At 30.1% G+C, this 20,940-nt stretch overlaps 1 protein-coding gene across 2 annotated transcripts; it reads right to left on the bottom strand.

The window, feature by feature from the left end:
• On the bottom strand, positions 8,553–10,912 carry LOC104756537. Of its 2 annotated transcripts, XM_010479139.2 has the most exons (4): positions 9,701–10,912; positions 9,587–9,606; positions 9,054–9,262; positions 8,553–8,949 (listed from the first exon to the last, which is right to left on the bottom strand). In XM_010479139.2, exons 1-4 carry the CDS (start codon positions 10,600–10,602, stop codon positions 8,791–8,793), a joined length of 1,290 nt encoding a protein of 429 aa, XP_010477441.1. In that variant the 5' UTR covers positions 10,603–10,912; the 3' UTR covers positions 8,553–8,790. The 2 variants fall into 2 exon arrangements, with proteins under 2 accessions (XP_010477441.1, XP_010477442.1); XM_010479140.2 differs by lacking the exon at positions 9,054–9,262 and having other exon boundaries at positions 9,378–9,606.

Raw genomic sequence — 20,940 nt, forward strand, 5'->3', positions numbered from 1 at the left:
CTTCTTTGACTTTTTCTGTTTTTCATGTGTGGAGTTTCCTTTTTTAATCAATTCATTAACAATAAATGATAAATAAAACAGTGTCGTATTGACTAATCTGATAATTCACTATATGAGATTTTGTATCATTTTCTTCAACTCGTTTACTTGTATATATGTGTGCCAAGTTGCTACCAATATGTGATGATTTTGCAATCCAACACATTATTTTTGTTTTTTTTTTTGTTAATTCCTGTTTTGGTAAGTAGTAAAGGCGATGATGTGAATAACTTACAATCATTTTTTCCCTCACTAGTTGACAAGCATCATTAGTTAGAACTTAGAAGTCATTATTGATGATAGTAAAGTTCTTAAGATGATAAGATAACTATATGTAAATTAATGTGCTAATCAAATCTGAACAACTCTTTCCCGATGTGTCCTTCATGATTCATAAATAGTTCGATTAAATAGTATTATGTGTAGTACTATACTCTCAGAGGAATCTTACTGTTTCATGTGCCGTGGAAAAGTTTGGTATGGCAAATAATGCAACACATTGCTTGGGGACAAAGTTCATATCTTTGAAACTTGAACTTAAAATAACATATTTTTTCTAATTTTATTTATTTTTCCTCTTTTGGGAAAGAATCTCATGGAGACAGAACTGCAGTCAAGGGATATAACTACAATAGTGTATATGATTCAATTTAATTTTAATCAGATATTTTATAGCACCAAAATGTATGAGACTTCTAGCTAATAGTAAGAGTCCTGCCTTGCTTCAATTTGTAAATAGAGTTACTCAGGTTTTTTACATAAAGAGAAGCCTAGGTCCTCCATCTCACTTGCGAACTCAAAATCTGTGTATTGATGTTATTACAATCACCTACGCTTGAAGAAATCACCATTCGTATTTTTATATATAAAAAAAAAAACACAAAATAATAACATTCGAATATTTTTTTCACAAGTTTGCTCCAACTGTTATTCTTATTTTCAACATCGTTTTTGAGACAAGTTTACATTCTTCAATACACATGAATTTGCGCAAGCATAACTGTTACCTCCTAGTGCATGTGTGCGTGTATGATTCGATATTATTTGTTGGCTAGCGTAGATGAACTTGTTTAAGTATTGTGATCATATCCCATGAATCTACATTATACGAACACCATATATATTATTATAAAGAATAAATGATGAGATCATGTGAGTTTAGTGTTTAGTATCGATACATTATGGTCTTAAATGTAACAAAAATGTTGAAGACATTTATCGGCTATTTAATAGCTAAAGACAGGAAAAAAAAACATAGTTAAATGGGTTGTTCACAAATTTGAGGGCCAAACTAATACAGTACAAAAGATGGGACCCCATACTCGAGAAGATAACGTGATTTGATAAGACATTCATATGATTCATAATATTCATATCTTATCACATCAAAGTGTTAATATTGCATCTCTTTGTCAAAGGCACATCTAAACTTCATTTGGGATGAAACCTTGAAGCCACATGACTTGTCGTCTCCTGCTCAAAGCTATATTTATTTTAGCGTTTATTTTTTAGTAATGTGATTCGGATACATGGGCTTTGGTCTTGGGTCCATTATCGATTTAGGCCACCGTAATGAATATTTTAAAACTATCGGCTAAGTTAATATAGAACTTTAAATCTGTTAGGTTAATTTAAAGGTATTGCAAAATGCACATGGCTAGAAAGAAGCCCTGCATAATTTGGTTCAGCTAAGGCTTTATCAACCCAGATTGAACTATTTAACTCCAGTTTCTGAATATAATAGGCAAATGAAATGATGAGGCTAACAAAGTTTAATGGACTAAAATGTTATACTGTATAAGAATTGCATCTTTCAGTTTTCAGATCAGAAAAATATACGGTTCAATCGATAATAAATAATTCTAGATGATGATGATGAGAAGTTTTAGAAAATAGGATAACTTGTGATGATTTTTTTTCTCTTCTAGTAGATTCAATCATTCAAACTGAAACCTACTTATTCCCTTCACGAAATTTGTGGAAGAACCATATATAATGTTGATGATTATCTTTGAAAGAAAACATGCTGTTTGGTATATATATAGAGTTACAAGCAAAAAGAAATAAGTTTTACAACAAAGTGAATCACCATGGTCAGATCCTTACCTTTATGATAACATGTAGCAGTAGTATTAGGATAAATAGAAGTCAATATCGTCAACAGCATTAGGTTTTTTAGTTTGCTTTATGCATCACAGTTTCCAAAAAAATTGTATTTGTTCGTGTCTTCGCTCGACTTTTATTTTCTATTTGTACTTATCTTGATTCGGAAAGAATTGGCGGCGGATAACAAAGTGTTATCATGTACTTGTCGTGTGGAAAAAAAAAATTATTCCAATAAAATACCTAAAACAAAATACTAACTTATATTTTTGGTCGCTTTAAAAAATCAGTAGCTACATTACCAAACATGTGATTCCAAGCACTTTTGTATTGGAGAAAATAGACTTTGTAGCAAAGAATTGTTTGCTAGTAAAAGAAAATCGAAAACTTTCTATACATGTATGATTGAGTTAAAGTTAAGGTCATATGTGCTTTGTCTTTTAACGATATAATATAACAATATAATTGATATTCTATGATCGGATCTTAAATCATAACGACATTTACATTGTTCTTAATCACAATTCAATTACGAAATATTCAGACATATATGTGGAGTTCTTAAGAGGTTTTTAACCCATCACCCATGCAAAAATCTGAATGTCTGTTTCTTTCTATCCGGAGGGAGTTCATTAAATTTCGTTGTTAAAATATTTGTGAAAATCGTTAGTAAAGAAATCTTTTGGCAATAAATTGGCACACATTTATAAAAGATTTTGTCCACAGAGACTGGACCAGTTTCAGATTTAAATAAAATTGTGTTCGTTTTGCTCAAAGCAAAAAAAAAAAAAAAAAACCAACCTAAGTAAGGAAATAGGTTAAAATTTGTAATATGTTCTATATCGTTAGCACATTTATGTTATAAGGATTATTAAGAATAATTACACTTTTAATCATAAGGGTAAACACTTTCAGTTAGTATAGTCTGCTGAAGATTATATTGGAACCCACAATATCTGCAGAGAAAGATGGTTGTTTAGATTGTAAGCAATGTTCTACATTAAAAATGTTATCGGAAGATGAGCCAACACTAATTGGGCAACTGGCAATGGCCCATAGCAAATTGGCAAACTCCAAATTTAAGAACATCAAAATTGAAAAGGCAACTTCAATTTTATTTGTTTTAATAATGCAAGTTGTAATTATGTTGTCTGCTTGCATGTTTGTAGTAACCTGCTTAAAGTTAAGAGATCAATGCTCCAATATAAAAATAAAAAACACAAAAGAGATAAATTTCAATATTATTTGCAAGTGTGATGATTGCATAAGCATTGGTGAGGTTCACTTCTAAGTTCATTTTTTGTTTTTGAATTCAAATAATGTGAAGTTAAAAATAAACTCACAAAAATATGCGCTCACAGAAATCTCCAACGTTAATCATAGCCACCTTATCTCAACTCAATGTATCTACTCGCATATATCTTTATGTATAGGATAAACCGAACCGAATATGGTTTGTGTCAAGTAAGTAGTAGTATGAAGTATGGGTCGAGTTTTCAGTGGTTGGGGTCTGAAGTTTTAATAGCATACTCCCTCTGTCTCACAAAGATTGATATTTTAGGATATATTTTTGTCCCATAAAGATTGATGTTTTGCAAATTTCAAGAAGTAATCATTTAAAATATTAATATTTTTAAATTGTTATTGATTTATATTTTCTCTCTCTACCAAAAAATAATTATAAATTAATTAACAAATAAAAACTAAAAATTTTCTTAATATATGTGAAAGTCTCAAAACATCAATCTTCATGAGACAAGGGAGTATAACATAATAGTTTCCAATGCCCAATCTTTATAACATAGAGAGGTGTAGTACGTGCTGAAATAATGGGAGAATTTAGTCTCATACTAATATTTTGTAGAACTGTAAAACTACGAAGACTTACATTGACCAAGGTATTATTAATTTTCTGTCAGTGGATGGCACCCATTGGACCAACAATTTCAGCAATCACCGCATTAGTTTAATTTAATTGTAACAATCTGTATTAAACTAGATATATACAGTATATGCACAACAATTAATTTCAAATACATTAAAAATTAAAACGCACAAGTCATAACAATGATTATTCGAGTTTATATGCAACTATTTACATCTTAATAAATTTCGCAATCAAAGAGGCAGAGACATGCATGCCGAAACAAGCATTCCTCTGCTGACTTCTCTCGTCCACAATTTTTAATGTTTTTAAAAAAAATACTATATCCTAATTAATACTAGCAAATAATTAAAGATATAGGTCGACATTTTGATTGTTTAAAGAAAATTTAGGTTCTATACATCAATTATTGACGGTACGTATATGCCTCTATATTTAATACGTTATGTAAACTTCATATGGTGTCGTCGACCATTTTCGAGGAATTAAATTATATTTCATGCACGTATTTTTGTTAGAAGTATTCTAAGGTTTTACATTTTGTCATAAAAGCTTACTCGTTTAGTTAAAATATAATTGACCACAAAAAAAAAAGCTTACTCGTTTAAAAAAGTTGATCAGTCTATATTAAGAAAAAAAAATTGCTGTTAAAAAAAAAAGTTCAGTCTACCTAAACAATATGAAGATATAATATGTATTAGTTCAAACTTTAAAATAGATGCATTGGGAATTTGGGATATTTGAAGGCACTGAACTTTTTTATTTTATGGGAAATTTGTAAACCAGTAAATACTCTATATCTGCAGGATAATTAATTTATGTGTGGAGTGGTTAGATTTCCAAGTTTGAAGTCAACATTTTTGAGTCAAAATGCTGTCAGACAATTACATGCGGGCTGTAAAAATTAATACTACAACTATAGTTTTACATGAATACAAAACTTATTAATGAAAGTGACGCTTTCCAATTATTTTTTTATTTTTTGAAAATTGTTTTAAAGGATTAATAATATTCCAGATTAAGATATGATACTCTTGTATGTAATACTAGATTTTATCCTGCGGTACACCGCGGAACTATATTTTATTTTAGAAAAGAAAAATATAATTTAATTAGTAGACTAACTATATATATATATATATGAGTATATGACTAATGTTTTGTATATTTTAAATCTTTATCCCTTATATTTATACATTAATTAAAATTTAACCTATGTTCTAGCATTTGATTAATAAAATTTAAAATTTATGCTAATGTTGCTATAACCCGATTTGAAATAAATCCTGTTTTATGAGATTTTTAACATTTATAAATCTAAAGATTCATAATATTTTAATTTTTATTAAGTTTAACATAGAAATAATCATTTTTTAAATGGTGTTAAAATATAAAAGGTATATTTATTTTATTTAATAATTTAGGTAGAACTAATTAGTTTCTATAAATACATTTCGAATTTATTTATAACAATTAAACCAAAATTTATGGCGTATGCTCCTCTAACAATTATTATGTATAACAATTAGCTTTTATTAAAAAAATAAATTTAAGTAAATATTTAATGTCAGTGGCATTCTCTGTAAATAGTACTAAACTTGAGGATTTATTTTATAATTGTCTCCAAAAATGTATATATAGATTTATACTTCAAAGATTTCAAACTTAGTGTAATTCATTCAAGATTTTTAAATATTCCAAAGTCTAGTATTATTCAGAAGTATAAGATTTAACTAATATTTTGAAAATATTGCAAAAGTTCAATAATTTCTATGAGTAAAACTAAGAAAAAAAAATGAAACAATCTGAATAATTTTTGCATGAATATTAATTGAGTTTCATTGTTTTTAGATGCTTTATGAAAATTTTAACATTGTATTATTTTTAGACAACAAAGATTATAAAAAAAAGAAAGAAATCTCGCTTTTTATAAATATAAGAATTTAGTTAAATCATACAAGTTACTTGGTGATCCATTTCAAATATGTTGAATTATTGTATATCTTTGAATTTTCGTGAATGAGAGAGTAACCTATGTTGAATAATTATTTCAAATATTTTTGAATTTCCGTGAAAAAGAGTAACCTACGTTGAATTATTTGGTTATTATTAGGCTACAGTCTAGTGGTTTATGTGAAGGTAAATTACTAGTAGTACTAATTTTTCTTAGCGAATAGCCTACTCAACCCACTCGGATGCTATGGTGCACTATATTATCTATATATATAATATTATAATGTCACATGTGTTGTATTTTCTTGATAAGGTTTTGGAATAAGTTTCGAAAGCATTATAAAGAAAATTGAATCAAACACTTTATTTTTAGTTTACAAATTCATAATATTTTGGGTAAAATAAATTGAAATATTTTGCAATATTTGTTTGGAGTATATTGATGCGAAGGGAGACCAATCCAGCAAGAAACCATGTGATCAGTGGCGTCTATAACTAAATATAAAATAGAAGAAAACGAAAGGATAAGGATAATATAAAATCAGAAATGATATATCTCGATCTAGACTATATATATATGATGATCGATAAGGACACATGGCTTCTACAACATTTCTTTTATGCGACGAAACATGTATTTTATGCATCGGATGTGTTCCTGTCGTAACCAAAACTTATAATTAGAAAAAAGTATACCATAACCTATTTCTATGATTGATTGAGTAGTTTTAAATCGGAAAAATGATTGCCAGCTACTTGAAGTATACGTCAACACATAACCACACATACAAACAATATAAATGTCTTGTTAACTACGTGAGCTATTGTCATAACATAAGGACATCCATAAACAAACATAGGTTATATGTGCAACACCATAAACATTCGAAGTCTGCCGAAATCGAGCATTGGCCAGAGTTGACCGACGTTGACCAGTATTGACCGGCGTTGACCAAAAAAAGTATTCAAAAAAATATTTTTTTTTTTTTTCTAAAAATTATAACAATTTTGTTTTTATGTATTTTTGATAAATAAATTAAAAAAAATAAATGATTTGTATAATTTACAAAAACAACATATAACAACAAAAAGATACAAGAAAATTATTTACCAAAATAAAAATAAAAATAATATGAAAAACAAAATTTGTGGTATATAAAGTAACTAATTTTGTTAAGCCTAGGGGTGAACAACTCTCATTGAGTTTATAATAAATGGTTAGGGTTTTATATGTGATAATTAAAAACTATAATATAATATTAAAATTAACAATTTTAAAATTGATTGATCAACATATTTTGTTTCTTTAATTAATATTTTTTTCCTTAATTTAAAGGGGATGAATAAGAGAGGTTAGTCCGTAAGTGTGAACCCACGAATTGTCTGTTTCTTAATACAGAAAATATACCAAAAATAATATAATAAAACTATACCACCAAAATTTGATGTGTAGTAGATTTTTTCATAAACAATAACAAATTTATACTCTTTCTATTTAAATATCATTTTTAATTTTGTATTTTCAAAAATACATAAAAATAAAAATTATTATTATTAGGAAATTTGTTTTTTTTGAATATTTTTTTCTGGTCAACAGCGGTCAATGCCGGTCAACACCGGTAAATATGGCTCAACGTCGGTCAATACCGGTCAACGCCGGATTCTGGCTAACCTCGAATGTTTATGGTGTTGTAGACATAACATATGTTTGTTTATGGATGTCCTTATGTGATGACAATAGTTCACGTAGTTAATAAGACATTTATATTGTTTGTATGTGTGGCTATGTGTTGGTGTATACTTTAAGTAGCTGGCAATCATTTTTCCTTTTAAATTCTTATCCATATCCATAATAAGAAAAACTAAGTACAACATTGCTGTCACCTAGAAAATTCAAAATTTGAAGTAACCAAAAAAGAAAACGATTTCAAATTTGCCTTTTCTAAGTGATCCATTTCAAAACGAAACATGCATTGAGATCAACGCCGACTTGGAAACTCTACGTTTTGATGAATATACATAGAATTACTAAAACTATGTAGTTAACAGACAAATTTTAAAACTCACCAGCAAACTTACGTTATATGCTTTGTGAATGACATATATTTTAACTACTGCCTCTGATAAGATTGATATTGCAAAAAGCATTGGAACTTATAGCCAAATTAATAAGAATTTGGCGGTACTTAAAACATCCAGAATAGAATAGAAGTATGCATCTAGAACAGGTAAGTCTCCTAACATAGACCATTGATATCTCTGGATCACGACATTGGATGTTTGTTTAATCGATAGTTTTTTGGGAAATCGCAATGCTTAGCGCCGAACAAAAGAATCTTCTTCATGCTTCCCTCCCAAAAAATTTTGTTTTTCTTGGGCAAAACCAAAAGTTATACTTATTTTTTAATCTCGAATAAACAATTTGCCATTTTTATTATTGTTATAACTAAAATATCTAAAGGGAATCGATATTGTCAGTGATCCAGATCAAGATCATAATATTATCAATCAAAATCACTTGTTCCCAAAGATTCGATTAAAAACATATACCAAAAAAAGAAAAAGAAAGAGATTCATTTTAAGCCGTTGATTTACAACAAAAAATAATAAAAACACCAGCTTGTTTCTTCAACTATTTACAGATTGTTGTTACATTAGTAAAAATCGAAAATTACTCTCTCTGTTACAAACCTCTGAAAGAAGCTATACCATTTTTTTTTTGGTTATATAGCTCAATCAGGGTTACAGAGACTGGTAATAAAAGAAAGAAAGAAAAAAAAAAGATTTTTTACATTTTGGTCTTTTTTTTTTCAACTTTGACAAAATTTACCATCCATCTGATTCTGAACAGCTCTAACCGCAGCCACTCTTGCAGCCGTAGCAGCCTTGTTAGCTCCAGCCACGGCTCGGCTCACCTGCTCTTCTACCCGTCTCCGATTCACTGCCTTGTTCGCTGTTTCTCGAGCCGCCTGCAAATTTTCAAGTTAAAGTTTTTCACTTTTTAACTTTTTTTGTGTGTCAATTCCAACAACAATCGAGTCAACAACTCGGGGTTTCAACTTAAAAAAATTACCTGAACCGCTCTAGAAACAGGCTCGCTCGTAAGAGGAAGAGAAGTTACAAGACTCCCTGAATCCCATTCACCAGATTTAGCATCACCTGTTCTAAACGAGTAAGCACCAAACCCTTGTTTACGACCTTCATGCCACGCTCCTTCATAACAATGTCCATTCGCAAACCGATACACTCCAAACCCATGAATCTTATCACCAAAATACTCCCCTGCATACTNTGCAATTTTTCAAGTTAAAGTTTTTCACTTTTTTACTTTTTTACTTTTTGTGTGTCAATTCAAACAACAGTTGAGTAACTCCGGTTTGAACTAAAATTAATGTACCTGAACCGCTCTAGAAACAGGCTCGCTCGTAAGAGGAAGAGAAGTTACAAGACTCCCTGAATCCCACTCACCAGATTTAGCATCACCTGTTCTAAACGAGTAAGCACCAAACCCTTGTTTACGACCTTCATGCCATGCTCCTTCGTAACAATGTCCATTCGCGAACCGATACACACCAAACCCATGAATCTTATCTCCAAAATACTCCCCTGCATACTTATCTCCATTTCTAACAAAACACAACACCAAAACAAATATTATTACTTTTTTGTCAAAACAAGATTCACCCAGAAAAAAAAAAAAACAGAACAGAGATAACATACCTGAAATGGTAAGATCCAAGACCATGTTTAACACCAAATCTAGACTCCCCAACATAAGAGCTACCATCAGCACAAGACTGAACACCAAACCCATGACTCTGACCATTGAACCATTCACCAGCATAACAATCACCAGTGTAGAACTTGTAAACTCCATAACCATGTCTAAGACCTTGCCTATACTGACCTTTATATCTACTCCCTCTAGCCCAGCTCTCAATCCCATAACCATCGTATCTCCCATCAACCCAATCACCTTCGTAACGACCTCTTACGAAATAGTAATAAACTCCACTCCCATTACACTTCCCTTTGTGAAATTCACCTTCGTAGAAGTCTCCATTACTGTAGAATTGAACACCTTCTTTCACGAATCGCTTCACAACAACCTTCTTATCCGGTTTGTTGGTATCGTCTCCGATGTACCATTGTACCGGTTTAGATTTCGGGTTTCTTCCTTGAAACCCTAAGAATCTGGTGGTTTCGTCGCAGATTTGTTTGATTGCGATTACGGTTTGGTTAAGGAGTGCGATGTTCTTGGAAGCGAAGAAGAGAGCTACGGCGACGAAGATGAGAGCTAGCAAAAGATTCTCCGATGTGAGGATCTCATCGGTTTGTGAGAAGACGACGAAGAAGAAGAAGGAGGAGAGGCTGAGGAAAGAGAGAGAGACCATGGTGAAAGCTAAACCGGGATTAATCCGAGTTAAACCGGTTTTAGGATTTGATGAACCGAATGGTTTAGGTGGTTTTCGTCTCTGCTTCTCTTCTTTCTCTCCGGCTTCTAGATCTTGTTGCTCTCCTTCGACGATTGAAGATAAGCTTTGAAAAGACGATCGGACATTTGAAGATGACCGGAGCAACGACGACTGCGTCCTCGTTAGCTTCGCCGCCTGTTTCTCCATTTTCTTCTTCCAACAAAAAAAAAAACACCAAAAGTTCGAAACTATCGAAACGAAAACAGAGGTGAGATTCCGGTCATAATCGATTTCTCCGGCGAGAGTACACTAACCGCTGCTTCACCACCGTAAGTAGCATCACGCACGACTCTGTTAGAGAGTAAGAGAGAGATTTGAGATTACTTTTTTATAAACAGTGATTTTTTTTTATTTGGCTCTCTTCGTTGTTAATTTTTCCGGTACCGGAGAATTTTTTTTAAAAACGGCGAAGCTCAGTGAGAGAGAGAGAAAGGGGAGAGGAAGCGAAGAAGAAATGGACCGGGTTTGGGCTTTTTAATTTAAAGAGGAGAAAGAGATGAGATTAGATTTAATAAGAACCGTTGGATTAAGATCTGACGGTTGATTAAGTAAAGAGGAGAAGGAGAGCCGTTGGATGTTTGTGTGACCGGTGATGATGGGAATATACATTGGTCGACGGATCCAAACATGAACGGTTTTTTAGCTTTTACTGTTGCAAAAGCTGGCACGTGCCATTTACTTTTAACACAGTCTCTAATAATATTTTATTTTTACGCAGTATATATTTATTTTTTCTTGATTTACAGAAAAAAAATCTCTGCTTTTTGATAAAATTGTTAAATTAGTTTGGACATCAAAAGAAACTTTAGAATTATGTTTTTTTTTTTTTTTAAGATTTGTTTTCTATTCAAATCGGATTAGGCTAATAGTTTTGTCTAAATTTAATCATTTTTTTATAAAACATACAAAATGCCACCACGATGCCAGCTTTACATTTCCACTTAACATAGGAATAACTTATGTTTACCAGATTAATTTTATTTAGTTTGTTAAATTCAATTTTAATTTTTCAATTATTTTCATAGACAAAAAACCATTTTTGGTTAATTTCTTTTACAAATTAAAATTAACCTAAATATTTTTTTCTTTTAAAATTACAAAGTTTTATACAAAAGGATTATCTTCAGATTAATACTCTTAATAGTTTAATTATATTAATTTAATCACCTAAAGGTCAATTACAATCTAAAGTCTAAAACAAAGGGAATTGGGAAAATAAACAATTAGTGGTAAATTTATTAATAATATATAAAAAACAATTTGTGGTAATTTTGCCATTTCTCAATACTTTTTAGCATATACATTTTTATAAACTACTTTTATAAAAATGTATCTAAATTAAAAACCAGATCAATTCAATGGATCTAAATTAAACTTTTCATAGTAATAACTAATAACATACATAAACATCACCCTTGGAGGAAAAGAAAAAAACATACATAAACATCACCCCTAAGCCAGCTTTATACTAATCATGCATATAGGAGTAGTAATAACTTAATATGTGTATCAATAACAACGTTTGAATTCATTTCATTTTTGGTAAGAAATCTGGTAGGTGATCTGCCTGCAGGATTGTTGAAACCCGCGATCAATTACTATCCACGGAATCTGTTTTTTATTTTCAAACAAAATATTAATGGCCAAGAAAATACTAGAAAAAAGAGAGCAGGATGGTTGGATCTAATCAAATCGTGAACAACCCCCATTTTAACCAAACATCCTTGTTTGGTGTAGTTCGATGTTATTAGCCTCCGAGATTAGTTAGTTATATTTCAAACAACATAACTTAACTACAAGCTATGTATATTACACTGTTTCATCTAATTTCTGGTATGGTTTAGAAAGTTCTATCAAAGTGTGTGTGTATGGTATATATAAAATAGTTTGGTTCTTTTGTACTAATTAGATTGAATTGAAACGTCGTAGAGACTAGAGAGTGCAACAATCTTTTTCTTACTAGTCAAATCACAACAACAATTTTAGTATAGTTGCCATGATATTGCTTCCATTTGATAGCTTTTTTAATTCATGACTACTTTTTATTGCTAACAACGTTGGATTATAAAATGGATTAAAGAGGATATTATCATTTAAGCAAACATCTCTTTCAAATGAGATCTAAAGTCAAAACTCCTCATCCGTTTTAACTTTCGGCTACGATAAAGGCCAATTGCAACAGAGAGCCATGCGTATATATGCATTTTAGTCATTACATTCGAAATTATCACAGCTTAGCAATCTCCTTGCTTTTTTTTACATGTCAAATTTTAATATTTTATTATATCAAACTGGAATCATGTGAATTTTCTTATTTTTCTTTTCAGAGTTATGCAAAAATCATTTTTTCACGCATAAAATAATACATATATACATGCTGTAAATATTGACGAATTTCTAAGTGAATGAAATGATCTGGATGATATTTAAACCAAAAATGTTATATATGTTTAGTAAATTACATGGATAAATGTAGTTGGCATGATCACATCCTACGTAGCATGTACAATAAAACAATTAAAGATTGAAATCATGGAAGAGAAAGCACAATCATGATGTATTGTACTTCTTCCGTTACCTTCACACTTCGAAGCCTTATTCCCTTAACGACTCACGTAACCAACTTGCAACAATATCAAAGGAAGAAACTGAGCTCCACGCAAACAAAGACTCACGATTCACGAAGCTTCAAAGAAAACCAAGAATAGAAGAAGCAGAACAAGCTTTAGTGGACTTCATATGCTTATTCGGCCCATTCCATTCAAAGCCCATAAGCATATGATTTAAGTTATCTATTTTTTATTATTAAAAAAAAGATTGATAACTTACATCATTTTATGAATAAAATAAGACAACTTTTTATTTTTCGAAAACTAATGATATGAAGAAAAAAAAAAAACAAATTGTTTATAGATTAAATGAGGGAACAACTTTTTTTGTATGCTTAATTTGGTACTTACCATTTTACTAACATATCAGGGGAAATTGCTCGCAAAACCTTTGCACAGGACTTTTACCTCCAGGGACGAAGTATTCCTCATTATTGTATGGGTTTCCATCACAAACTTGCTTGCAAGCATCAGAACATTTGGCTGGAGTTGCTTTTTTGCCGGTCTTCATGCACACGTTCGTAACACAGTTTCTAAGACATACATCTAGCGCTATCTTGTTCGAATGAGCGACTTGTGCTGAAAACATCATCGTACATAACGTTATAATCATTAAGATATTGCATATTCTCTTTGACATTTGACCCGCCATCTCGTTGGTATTCTGATAAGTCTAAAAACTTTTCTTTTACTGTAGTTCTAGTTTTCAATGAGATGATTTGGTGAAAATGATGGGTGGTTTTAGGAGATTTATATAAACAAAATTTTAACAGTTTTAAAAGTTATTTAACTGTTGGAGGTTAATTTGTTCTTGGTTTCTTTTTTTGGACATCTTAGATTCTTAGGTGCTATATTGGTTTGACTATCTGCGTAACTATATGCTACAAGCCAACAAAATAAACAATATCATAGTGACCGTTTTATTTTTCTTACGGGTTGTTAAGAAAACCTATTTTTGAATAACTCTCTCGTAATATTCTTTTGGACCCTAAGCTTGTCCATCAGTCCATGTGAGAAAAGATATATCTATTACGCGTAGTTGCGTAATATTAATTTTCTCAAGATAGAAAATAAATAAAAACTCTTGGCCATATATATATATATATATATATATATATATATATATATATATATATATATATATATATATATATGTGTTTTCACTTTTCAAGGCATTCAAATTGGAGTTTTGTTAAATAGCTGGAAATTACATGATTTTCATTTAGGAGTCCATGATGATGATACATTGCCTTCAAATCTTTCATTAGATCAAAGAAGAACAGATCCATGTATCTTTCATCAACGAGGAAGTAAGAGTTGTTGTTGATTATATGCAGAGCCGGCTTAAACATCAGCTACACCCGGTGCGATGATCACTGAATATTTGAATTTTTTTGGAGAAAAAACAAGTTTTACCCACTAAAAATTCGAATTACTTACCAGATTTTGATGAGAACTAGAAAAACAACTATAGATTGCCAAAAGAAAACAATATATTTAAATTTAGGTTAAAGTATAAATAGTTTTATTGATTCAGTTCAGATTTTATAATAATTAGGGTAAAGATAAAAGAAAAAAAAAAAATTGGTTGACATGGTGCAAATGCACTTCCGGCACCGGGTCAGCGCCGGGGCTGATTATATGCAAATTACGTCGCTCAACAAGGACAACCCAGAGAATTTGAAAGGTAGATTAGATATATAGGAGTGATAAATAAGAACTTATCAAAGACATGGAGAAGAGAAGGAGTTGAGGCAGAGACGCCAGAACCTCTTAGTGATCAAGATTAGCGGGTGGAGAAACATGAACGACCGAGAGAGATGTAAATGATAAAATGAAAATAATTGTTCCTCTATAGGTTATGAGTTCTTATCATACGCGCGTGTATGCTTATATGATGTTTTTTTTTTCTTTTTCTTTTTCTATTAGTTGTGAATATATTTCGATTTAGAATTCCAAAACCTTAACAAATGAAATTCGTCTTAACAAAGAGTCACATTTTGATTTGAGAGTCAAGTCAAACGAGAAGGAGTCAAGACTATACAGAACCAAATGAGTTTCAATTACATTGTTTGATGGAGTTTAGATTTTTGTTTTTGTTTTTGTGTGTGTGTGGTAACTATGAGTTGTTGGCATGGGATCTAAGATTTCCGAAAGATAAAACCGTGAAGTAATGATTGTACACTATACAATATAAACTTATAAATTACATCATTTGAATTCCTATGAATGAAAAAAAGTCAGATACAAAATGAGTGATAACATGCATATTTGTTTCAAGAAAAATATTAATTAATTATTACTTGAGAAAAAAAGACACATGTACAAGATGTTGATAATATATAAATGGAAAATTAATTAACAAAACAATGAGAGCTTTTGTGATTATAAATTAGGAGCATTTAGCAAAATATGTGCAATACAGACTTGAACCCGGTTTAAAGTAATTTTCTTGACCTACATGTTGTTCATTGCAAAGTTTTTTGCAAGCATCCTCACACATGGCAGGAGTGGCGTTTTTGATCACCTCTTTAACACATTGTTTTGAGACACAATGTTTGATACACATATCTGCATGTAATGATCAGAACACTGCATGTTTTCTTCAAACTAATTTGAGCCTCCATAATAACTTATACAAAATTTAAAATGTATTGATATTGTACAATTTATGATAAACAATATGATTTAGCTAGGTTTTGTGTAGCTAAATCATGCAGTGTTATATGATTCTTCCTACACTGCGACTCTTATCTTGGACAAGGAGGGACAACACCCATCCACGTACGATATGAAGCCTGATGCGACCAACCCGGTGTGGTTTTTCGAATGAGTCTCTCTCTGTCGCTCTTCTTTTTTTTACTTCTCTACAATTCTAGTTTTTCTTCGGTAGTTGTTCTCCCTTTCCATTACCAACCATATATGGGATATTTGTAACCTCAGAGAATATTTCATGAAAATTTGTCACATCAAATTTCTTCAAAATTATGATTTTTTTTGGTAAGTAAATTCTAATATCTAAATAACACAAACATTAAAAAAATATCCACCTGTCGATAAATATAATTATTTTGAAGTTAAGGTTAATGTTTATACATAACCAAACGAGTTTCAGTTACATTGTTTGACGGAGTTTATAATTTTATTTTGTTTTTGTGTGTGTGTGTACTATGAGTTGTTGGCATAGGATCTAAGATTTCCGAAAGATAAAACCGTGTAGCAATGATTTTTAAGTACACTTTAGTATATATACGCGATAAAAACTTATAAATTACATTATTTGGATTCCTATGTATGTAAAAAAAAATCAGATACAAAATGAGTGACAACATGCATATTTGTTTCAAGAAAAAATACATTAATTATTATTACTTGAGAAAACAAGACACATGTACAAGATGCGTGGATTAATATCAGGTGGAAAAATAATTAACAAACAATGAGAGCTTTTGTGATTATAGATTAGGAGCATTTAGCAAAATATTTGCAATACAGACTTGGACCCGGTTTAAAGTAATTTTCTTGACCTACATGTTGTTCATTGCAAAGTTTTTTGCAAGCATCCTCGCACATGGCAGGAGTGGCGTTTTTGATCACCTCTTTAACACATTGTTTTGAGACACAATGTTTGATACACAAATCCGCATTAGAGATTTGTCCCGAAAACATCATCGTCAACAAAGCCGTAATGATCAGAACACTGCATGTTTTCTTCAAACTTTGAGCCTCCATCATAACGTATACAAACTTTAAAATGTATTGATATTGATTACAATTTATGATAAACAATATGATTTAGTTAGGTTTTGTCTAGATGATTTATATAGTGAAAATGTTGTCTATTTGTAGAAAATTGGGTTGTTTTTTTGTTTTTTTTTTTTTTGAATTGAAGGTTTAATTCGTTTCTTGTTTTCTATCTTTAGAGGTTCTTCATCTCTGTGATCTACACAGTAGTGTTTTTGGTCTTCCTTGTTGACTTGTTGTATTAAGCCAAAAAATCAGAGAACGACCAAACCGTAGTGGAATTAAAAACTACCGTCAAATTAATTATACGATTTCGGTTCGGTTAGTGTCCGGTTAACAAAATTAATTCTACCCGATTAAGTCACTCCATGGCCTAACCCGACCCGACTCATCGATTAAGTCACAAGAAACTTGACTTTATTTTTCCCCATTTCTCTCTGAGTAGAAGAAATCGAGAAAGGTACTTTGCTCAATCTTCGTTTCTCGTGTGGGAATGATCGCTTCTATGAATTAGATTGGTCTTTTTCATCAGGTATTCGTTATGTATTTGATTTTGCTGTCGTTGTGTTCGTGTTATGTGATTGCGTTTGAAATGGTCCTGAACTGAAAGATTGACCTAGCTTAAAAGATTTTTCGCGGACCACGAAATTAAATATCATTTATGTTGTGGGGTTTGTGGATTCATGCTAGTCGATATGACATGTTATGCTACGTATCATTTACTTATTGGATGCAATTTTAATGTTGATTTGTCTCACTTCTGTATAATCACATTTTTGCGGAAAACACGAAATTCCCTTTTTGGCGGGGAAAACGTGTAACAGTGTGAAACCAATAAATGTTAAGTAATATTCTTTGAGGACCATCGGAAAGGCGGCAGCATTGGCAAGTCTAACGGCCATCAAACCCATCATCATTTACAATTGGGGTTTAAGGGTTAGAGCTTAAGGTTTTTTCAAAAGGGTATCCCATTTCTCTTTTTTTTTTCTTCTTCTTCAAGGCACTCTACGTGATCACACTGATCAGAGAGAGAGAGAGAGAGACTGTGTGTGTGTGTTTTGGTATATTCTTTGATGGATCTTTAGTTTCTCTTTTTATAGCTAAAACTTAGTCTCCTCTATCTTTCTTTAATTATAAATCGTTGGCTATGCTGGCCGGTACATATGAGCGCTCTATGTGGAATAGTAGCCACTTTTGACGGCTGAAACAACTAAACATTGTTGTCTCATGTCGTTTGTTGTTATTCTTTTTCTAAAATAGCAGAAGTCAATGTTCAAAGGAAAAATTAATTCACTTTCATTTCATAGCTAAGTGAGGGACCAAGTGATAGATTATAGATACGTAACGTACTGATATTTATGTCTATCTATCTTATGTTTCGCCGTTTTATAGTATCACTTATACAAAAAAAAATAACAAAAGAAAGTAGCATTTATCAAATTTAATTTACTTTTATTGTTGGTGGAAGGTTTCATTTGTTTTGTTTCTAGTTGATCTGATCAACATGAATCACACATACTTATATTACTACACATGCACACACACGCATGCATGGCTCCCACCTGTTCGCATGATATTTTCTGTTGTTGTTGTTGTTGTTGTTGTTGTTGTTTTTATTTTTGTATGTAAATCAAATAGCCATAATATAAGTCATATATACATATATTAGTTCAGACCGAATTGAGTGTAATTTCACAAATTGTCCTTTATGGCCTCCATCTTGAATTGTCCTTCCAGAAAGGTAATTAGAAATTTCGGATTGTCAAACTTCATTAGTTACAAACTTACAATATGGTCAAGTATCCGAGCGAATGTTCGTTGTATGCAGTCATAGATAAATCTTAAGTTGTGTATGGGTAGCTGTGAGTCAAGATTGGCGATAGTCCTAGTTTTACCAGAATCGGATAATTAATAACTTTGAACATTAAAAACAACATTATCATGCTATACGATTTATATAAAATCAGCCTCGATAAGCTTTAAAAAAAAAAGAGGAAAAAAAACATTGGTCGTATACTGAGTTTAATAATTTTGAAAATTAAATTCTAAATTATATATTTTGAAATATATGATATGTGTAGAAGTTTATAAAACTTATTTGAACTATAGGATCAACGGGTTTGTTTGGATCGATTTGGAAAATTTTGGTTGACTTTTCAAAGTTTTCCTGTCTAAAACCTATAAGAAATGATTTAACACGAACTGTGAACAAGTTTTAGATAAACTCGTCCTTTTGAAATAGGTTTAGTAAGTTTTTGAGTTTTGGAAATTTGGACCGAACATTCACAATAAAATCATATGCTAAATATGATAGCTTGAAAAAGACACTTATTTTATAATTTTTATATTGTTGATGATTCTAGATAAGTACCCGTGCTATAACACTGGTTAAATTTTATTTTATACAAAATTTTTGTATATTTTATATTTTAAAATAAATTTTTAATATGTTATATTAGTTTATATATGTGAAGTTATTTCAACAATGTATATTCTACATCATAACTTGAATGTCATTATAAGACATAATTTTATAAATTTAATTTTTAAAAAGCAAGTTATTATATAATAAGTAATTTAATATATCTCCGTAGTTATAATGAAGCGTGTTGATAAAACACGAATGACGTATATTTTTCCTCAAAATTTGAAATACTGAGTAATTTAATATATAATGAGTAATTTAATATATCTCCATACTAGATAATTATCATATAACTAGGTACTAACCCGCGGAGAACCGCGGGCTGAACATTTTTTTAATAAAAATTTGTAATAATTTATTTTATTATAATGTTATTTATAATAGTTTGTGATTAAAATTTGGTTTGCTTATATTATAATTTTTGTATTTAAAAATGTTTATTGAAAACCTGTCAATAAAACATTTGTGTATAATAAATAAAATTGTTTAAACCTTTGTCAACTAAACACAATCCTTACTAACATGTAAAAAAGAGCAACTAAATATAGCTAGTAAAAGTTTTAAAATGTCTCTTTGAAAACAACATTTATTGTATTTTTCTGTGGCTTCATTTTCTTGTTTGTAATAATTTTAACCTGTGGTGAAAATTTTTTTTGATAAAATTTATAGCTGTATATTTTATTCGATTTGGTTTTTAAAATCTTACCTGTTAATTTTTTAAGTATGAATTAGTTTTGATTCTAATAGATTTTTTTTTATTTTTCTACAATTTATTTTATTTGATGTGTCCCCGATTTTCATTTTTAATTAATTTTATTTATTTAATTAATTAATTAATCTTAAAGTTTTTAATGGCAACTGAATGTAATTTTTACACATTTTAAGGTTAGTTTCATATTTGCACTAACTAATATAGTAGGATAAAATTTGTAGTTGTAGATTTTATTTGATAAGATTTTTAAAATCTTAGTTGTAAATTTTTTTTTTCTAATACGGATTAGTTTTTATTATAATAGATTTTTTTGTTACTTTTCTACAATTCCTTTTATTTAATATATCCCCAATTTTCGTTTTTTTAATTACTTATCTTTATTTAATTAATTTATTAATTTTAATTAAGTTTTCTAATAGTAATTGAATATAATTTTTTATACATTTAAGGTTAGTTTCATATTTGTATTTCTCAATTAATATAGTAGGATGAGTAATTTAATATATCTCCAATGTTTTTTTCACTACACTTAATTAGTTTAGCTTTAGCGGCCTTTTATATATATAGTTGCCTCTATATAGCTTTTGCCGAAAGATTTTGAATATAAAAAAATTAGAGAGGTAACTGGACGTTATTTCCGGTAGGACTAGCTAATTCTTAGAGAGAGTGAAAAAATAACACACTTTTATTACTCGAATATAGAGATTGTATGACTGTACTTAAAAAAAGAAAAAAAAAATATAAAATTAACAACTTTTATTCATTTTGTCTTTCACACATTTTATTTACATAACTCAATAATTCAGCAGTGATAAGCTTGATCATTGAACCGTACTTGATATTTTCTTTAATTTTATTCCTTTCTTCTCCATCACGGAACCGTACTCGATCAAATTGATCAGAAAATATATTAAATCCATTTCCCATTGATAAGCTTTTGATGAGCAAACGGACACATTTGTAATATATATATATATATATATATATATATATAT

This window comes from Camelina sativa, chromosome 17 (assembly GCF_000633955.1).
Source record: "Camelina sativa cultivar DH55 chromosome 17, Cs, whole genome shotgun sequence".
Lineage (NCBI taxonomy): Eukaryota > Viridiplantae > Streptophyta > Magnoliopsida > Brassicales > Brassicaceae > Camelina > Camelina sativa.

Excerpts from the sequence above, each read along its gene's own strand:
- LOC104756537 (XM_010479139.2), bottom strand. The coding sequence starts at position 10,602 with ATGGAGAAACAGGCGGCGAAGCTAACGAGGACGCAGTCGTCGTTGCTC. Across the intron at positions 9,607-9,700 it reads CTTGGATCTTACCATTTCAG|AAATGGAGATAAGTATGCAG; the intron begins GTATGTTATCTC and ends GTGTTTTGTTAG. Across the intron at positions 8,950-9,053 it reads CTGTTTCTAGAGCGGTTCAG|GCGGCTCGAGAAACAGCGAA; the intron begins GTAATTTTTTTA and ends GAAAATTTGCAG.